This window comes from Carex rostrata, chromosome 33 (assembly GCF_964058835.1).
Source record: "Carex rostrata chromosome 33, lpCarRost1.2, whole genome shotgun sequence".
Lineage (NCBI taxonomy): Eukaryota > Viridiplantae > Streptophyta > Magnoliopsida > Poales > Cyperaceae > Carex > Carex rostrata.
This window is the reverse complement of record NC_135950.1, coordinates 2,324,055-2,331,191: the sequence shown is the minus strand read 5'-3', so window position 1 is coordinate 2,331,191 and position 7,137 is coordinate 2,324,055. Positions and strand designations below refer to the sequence as shown.

At 34.6% G+C, this 7,137-nt stretch overlaps 1 protein-coding gene across 1 annotated transcript; it reads right to left on the bottom strand.

The window, feature by feature from the left end:
- Positions 1 to 277: 277 nt before the first annotated feature.
- Positions 278 to 4,924, bottom strand: LOC144548342 (putative mitochondrial-processing peptidase subunit beta, mitochondrial). Its single transcript, XM_078297013.1, has 10 exons — positions 4,742 to 4,924; positions 4,086 to 4,397; positions 3,121 to 3,285; positions 2,823 to 2,960; positions 2,309 to 2,456; positions 1,498 to 1,610; positions 1,274 to 1,372; positions 1,049 to 1,114; positions 827 to 934; positions 278 to 376 (listed from the first exon to the last, which is right to left on the bottom strand). The coding sequence occupies exons 1-10, from the start codon at positions 4,922 to 4,924 to the stop codon at positions 278 to 280; spliced, it is 1,431 nt and encodes a 476-aa protein (XP_078153139.1).
- Between the last annotated feature and the right edge of the window lie 2,213 nt (positions 4,925 to 7,137).

Genomic DNA, 7,137 nt, shown 5'->3' with positions numbered 1-7,137 from the left:
CTAATTTAAAGAAAATTGCAAGTTCCAAATTACATGATTAAGCTTATGTACAACATGGTCATAATTTAGTAAGCTAGAAAACTAATAGTACAACATGCTACAGTGCACACATCAGTTTGAGTGTATATCCTCTGATATAAGTGAACTTCTCGGTTTATCTCAAAACCAAGACAGCTTTTTACGGAGCCGATTTGGATGCACATAGCAGTATTAATACAAAACATATTGCTTTAATATTCATGCTTTGAGAATTCGAGCAGTCCAGATTTCTCACAGATCAACACAAATTTTGAGATATCTTAGTGGATGTGAACTCCCTAAACCAGTTGTAGTTAGGCAAACCCTTGACTGGTCCTATTGCAGCTATTGCAACATCCTATAAAGAAAAAATAGCACATATATTAATCCATTATAGTTTTTGCTATGCTTACCGTCTTAAAATTTAAAGATGCGTTCTGAGTGTCACTGGAAAGGCAACCATACATTGTTTTATTTTCCTACTATAGTCAGGACTTGCTCCCGGTTGAGGTACATTGTTTTATTTATCCTTGTGGTACACTCACGAGACTTGCTCCCAGTTGAGGTCATTGGATGTGCCCATGCCCCTCCCATTGCTACAAAACTTTTGATTTGAAGGATGGAGGAAATTTATACCTCCCTATAATGTCCCAAGGTTGTAACACCAAGTAGAGGGTTACCACCCAAATATCGTCACCAGTGTATGTGGGACTGTGCAGCATAGGCCCACCCCCCCACCCCACACAAAAAAATAGAAAAATATAGATTTCTCCGAAGCAATGTCTTTTTGTAGCATTCCGTATTGTACCTGATCAAAGAAGAACCGGTTAGCCACACGCTTGACTTCGTTTGCATCAACTACATCAATTCTAGCAAAAAGCTCTGCGGCCGGAATTCGTCGACCATAGTTCAGTATCTTCACAACATAAGCAAATTATTGCAAGTCAGGAAACAGGGCCAAAAGAAATTTGTTTTAATTTAGGAAAATATAGCAAGCAAAAGTAAAAGAGCTGTGCATGACTGCATGTACCTGACAACCGATATCCTCAGCAACATTAGTGGTACTATCAAGGTGAAGCATAAGAGAGTATTTCAGCTGAAAACAAAAATATAGCCTAGATATTAGTCTGATTTTCTTGTGTGAAAATATGAATCTCTTCTACGAGCTAGTCAGCACTGCATCAATATAGAAACAAAAATCAAGCAATAAGCTGAAGAGTGCACCACCAAATTGAAAGAAGTTACAAGTGCCTACCTGATTGTGAGCTCGAGTAACATCATCATCTCTGACACGGTAACATAACCTGCCTATCGATCGCATAATAGCATATGACAGTCTGTCCAAGTGATCAGGCTACAACAAAAATAAGGCCCAGCAACAACAGAATATTAGGTTTGCGTAGAATGATGATGAAAGAACAGACCCTTCTGAAAATAACTATAGAAAGTAATGCAAGGTGAAAAAAGAGATGCAAGTACCTTAGCTACTGCATAAACACCAAAAAGACCGGTGTCCTTGTAATTAGTGTTAAATGTCATCACACTCTCGGAAAATTCCATGACTGCATCATTCCGCATAAGCTCTGATCCGAATATCATATCATGATTGATAAAGGTCCTGTATTATAATACCAATGGTGATGTTTAAACAAAGCAAATAAATAAGTCCAACTCAACTCATCTGAATTAATCTAGCGTTAGTACAATAAATTTGAGGGGCTAATCTGACCAAACCTGATGTACAAAAGCCAACCATTGTCTATTTAAGTACCAACCAAGCACTGGCTACTAGGATCAGTTGCTATGTTTCGCAGGAAGGTCAACACGTTGTTCATTAATACATAAATATATAACCGTGATGTTGTAACAGTTTGGTGCAAACCATCATTAAAACAAGCAAACTTAATGCCTAACCCTACAATACCTCATTGTATGAGAAATGAGATACACGGACCTCTACATATAAGAAATATCATCTCTACGTTCTTTTTAGTTTCTTCAACAGAGTTCAAAATAACACCGCTACCTTTTTCTGTCCACAGTAATCCAGATGGATAGAATGTAACAGAAATGGCAGGTACAGTATCTTTCTGATGAAATTCGCAGAGATAGTTCTACAAGATTATTATTTTTGGAGGAGTAACACATGATGTTTCACAAGTTTTCTACTGGTGTGCATGACATAACTTGTTATTAACAAGTATACATCACAATCAGTCGATTTTCAGGCTCACACATGAAATTAACATAATAAAAAATTATAACAGACAAAAGCTTAACAGAGACCCTGGGTTTTTGCATTGACCAGCACAGTTACTCCAGGAGCCGAGCATTGCTTGCATAACCATCAAAGCGATGCAGTCAGGATCAGTAGCTGCAGCACCCTCAAATGCAACTACAAATTGAGCCAGCTTGACGTCATCGTCAATGATACGGACCTGGACCAAAACTAGTAAACTCAAATAAAAAAGAAACAACAATGTAGCATTATGTTTGCACGTATAACTAGTTATTACCGGTACAGATGGAAAGTAAGTCAAATTGAATTTAAAGAAAAGAAATACATAAATTACCAGACATGTGGAATCAACACACTGAAATAAACACAGCAAAAGGAACTGCCAGTACATTCACTCATAAGCTATTACCAGAGTCATACTAGTAAATCTATAACATCAATGACAGATTATTTGCTCATGACTCACGTATCGACAATTTATTGGGTGTCGGGCAGCTGTGCGGCAACAAATTTATACAGTCCAAAATTTATATTAGAAGAATTGATGACATTGGACAATACTTACCTCCGAACCAGTAAAATAAGCAGGTGATTTGGCCACCAAATGGGACGCAGTGGTAGGATCAGATGACAGCTTTGTGAATAACTTCTTCACCAATTCCACTACTTCGTCATGCTCAATCGCCCCAGCAGCTGAAATAACCTGACAAACATAGCATAGTCATATCTTTAATTATAAGAAAAGAAATTACCTAGGTTTCAAGGCAGGTAAATGTTAACACAAATTTCCTCAATAATATAGAATGGTTACACAAATAACTTTGATGTTATAAGAAAAGATGTCATTTTTACCCCATACTTACCATACGCGGAGCGGTGTACTGAGTTGTTATGTAGTTTTTCAGGTGCTCTTGTGTGATTGACTTGACGTTCTCAGCAGATCCCAAGATGGTTCTACCAAGAGGAGTGTTCTGGAATGCAGTAGCATGTAGGTGATGAAAGAGAACCTTTTCAGTTTGGCCTTCAACCTAAATATCAAAAAAGTAAAACATGTTATGTTCATCAACATTTGAAACAACCAATCATTCAAGTATATATTTCAGATGTCCAATTTTAGCTCATCCGAAACTCCACCAAAAAGGAATAAAAAAGAAATAACCTAGCTTCTAAATTTTAGGATGCCATAAACTGCCTACCGAAAATTTTAAACAAAATAAGTTAGAAAATATATAATTATGCACTAAACAGGTTTGTTCCACTAGCCTGATATATTATTAATCAATACCCTTAAAAGTAATAAAGGAAATTTGTACATGTTGTTATATTATACATTGAACACAATCGAGAAACAGACAAAGGCATATGTTATGTTTCATTCTGCTAAGCTTGAAAGAACGACATGGATAAGGAGCAAGATAGACAAATAATGACAAGATAGTTTAAATTCACAATGATGAATGTAACAAGTACTTCGATGTGGGTGCATTTTAATTTCCTTTATCTTTGCTGCAATGTTGAGACCACCATACCATTTTTTTAGGGGTTTAGTTGGGTCCATTTAGAGGTTTTTTGTTCATCTTTGGTGTTGATGTAAATGTACTTGTTTTGTTTCCAAATAAAATAGAAACGGGTAGCTCTAATAGATGTTTTCCTTAGAAAAAAAAAATACATGTCTTAGATCAAAATAAAGAAAAATGAAAGAAAATTAAGATTAAATAGTAATGCATACTACTCTTACCCTCCTAAACATGTATCAGAGGTTAGGACCTTTCCATAATATACCAACAAACTAACATCCATTAAAAAAAAAATTATAAAATCAGCATACCTTTTGTATTTCACGGAAAATATCATCTCTCTCCCACTCCCATTTGCAATCATCAAAAGTAGAGTTCTGAAGAATATCTGCGAAAATCTCAAGCGCCTCACTAACATTCCTATAAAAAACCTTGGCATAGTAAGTTGTCTGCTCCCTGGAGGTGTAGGCGTTGAAGTGGCCACCCATCCTCTTCATCTTCTGCATCAGCTCATACTCTAAGTGTGATTCAGTGCCCTTAAATACCATATGCTCCACAAAGTGTGCTGTGCCGTTTGTTTCTTCGGCCTCAAACCGGCTTCCAGCATCAATCCATACACCAACCTGTGAAAGGAAATTAATTTGTCCTGGTTAAAGACTCGTTACAAGATGGTTATTATTTTAGTATACTCAGAATTTGTCCTACTTTGAAGATCATACAAAAAAATTATTTGCTGAGCTGTAAAATCATAAAAACAATATTGGTTCTCTAAACCCTTCTAAGCAAAAAATATGTTACTTTGAAGATTTAGATCAAGTGAGGTCCGACGGAATCACACAACCAATTTGTACTCATGATACAAATGACTGAAACAAATGAAGCTGTACTTGACTGAAACAATATTGGTTCTCTAAACCCTTCTAAGCTGTACTTGACTGAAACAAATGAAGCTGACTAAACCACTCACCGTAGCGATATTTATGTCACGCCTCGATTCAGTCGCAACACGAATTCCATTAGGCAGTGTTGTAACACGTGTCTCCGGCGTCGCCATTATACTGGTGTGATACGAGTCGGAGGACGCGTAGCGAATGAATCGATGACCGGGGCGTTCAGGCCACTTGAGCCTAGCATTAACCGCATCTGCCATCAGATTGGACCACATGACCGGGCGGACGAGCATATCGGGTACAGTAAATGTGGCGGCACCGCGCCTAGCTAGGCAGAGGACATTTTGGATCGTCATTCGGGCGGGGTACATGCGCGGATCTGAGCTAGGTCTATTATTGACAAGAGATCCGGCTGCATGGGATTAATCCGGACCAAAATATCTTTAGCGTCAATATTTTTGTTTCATATCTACTAAGATCAGGGAAAATTAATACATTGCCAATTAAGAAACTTAAAATAATAAATATGCTATTTTTTACTGTAAATGAGATATTTCCTTCCATTTTGAGTTCATTCTTTACGTTTATAAAAAGAAAATTCTAAAATAATTAGATGCATTTGTCCAAAAGAATTTACGCTGCTATAGCAACTCTGGAGACTGGAGATGGTAATAGTTCACGCTATAAATTATTTCGACTGAAATAGAAGAATTTCAAGGAATGAATGTAATATCAAAGAATATTATTTTAGATAATGTGTCATTACTATATTTAGTTTGTGTATGGTAAAAATAATATCGGAACTAGTATGATACCCGTGCGTTGCAACGGAGACATATTATAAGAAACAAATATATCAATGAAAATAATAATTACTAAAAATTAAGACACATGTTAATAGAAATTTTATATGATTATGTATATTTAATTAACTTTAATCATGATCTCTGATAATAATTTGATGATGTGATGATTCTTTATTTTTAAGTACCAATGATATCAAACAATAGCTTGATTCGAATCTAATATCAAATATCATACAAACAATTCAATATCAACATATAATATGATATCAAAAAACATGAATAAAAAGTGTTATCCGGTGTATGTATATGATATACACACACACACACATATTATAAGAGAAATATATATTCACACATGTTCCAATTTATATTATTTTTCTTCTTTGTTTCCAATTTAGATTATATACACACACACACACACACACATTGATATATTATATATTGAAAATATATTCTAAATTGCCTACACCAATATGTATAGAAACAAAGAAAGAGAAATAAGAAAATAAAAAAAAAAATGATTTCCATTGTGATCCGTATAGAAACGAAGAAGTAAGGAAACAAAGAAAAAATAAAATGGAAGGTGGAGTCTTCTCAATTGAAGAGGAGAAATATAAAAACAAAGAAATAAGGAAACAGATAAATATATCACTAAATTTCAGGATTTGTTCAATTTTAATTATAACGTATCATGTGGTGGCACATGTGGTGAGTATATTTTTAACTAAATTTAGACTTGTATATATACATAAAACAAATGCATTTAATTAAAAGAAGACAAATTATGTAATTAGAGGACTGAGATCAAATCCGAAGTTTCATCTTTCAATCGTAGCCGTTGGCGGATCGGACACCCAACGTGTTTAATAATAGAATGGATATCAGGAAATCATTTCTATAAAATTACTCGATTAGGAGGGAAGGTCCAATTTATACTTGTGAAAAATTGTAACAAAATCTCACTACTTTGAGAAATCTTGTATCTAATTCTTACAATTTCAGAGTACAAAATATTAAAACAATGGACCTTAACCATAACAACATGCCCAAAATACTAATTCTAAAATAAAAAAAAAGTTAATTAATCAATTTAACTGAACTCCGCCCCTATAGATCCAGAGAAATCTCTTGAATTAAAAAAAGAAAGTATATAAAACATTAAAACTTCATCAACTTTTTTTTACCCTACAGCGAGATTAATTAGATTTGAATACCATAACTTATGACATCTCCATTTGCAACACCTCCATTGTCAAAAGAAAAAAAAAATGTATACTGTTGTCTTGGGGGTGCCTCAAAGCCTTAACTGTTAAGGATCCAATCCATACGGTAAATGAAGAAAACATTTGGGTCTGATATTTGTTCTTTCCTGTCTCTCACTATATATGCAAATATGCAATCCCTGAGATGTGACAAATAAGTGTTTTATCAGTTTATACGCTTATGCATAGGGGAGCGCTATTTTGAAGGCAAGATTTCTATTATTGAGAGCTAAGAGAATTTTTTTTCTCTTCTGTATCAACTTTGTCCTTAATAAATTTTCTTGTAATCTTTCTTTTAGAGTAAGTTATTGTTAACAAAGAAAATATTTAAGACTTAACAATACAAATAGCAGATCTTATATAAATATTTATGGATTCATTAATAAAGAATGTAATTATTTTGAC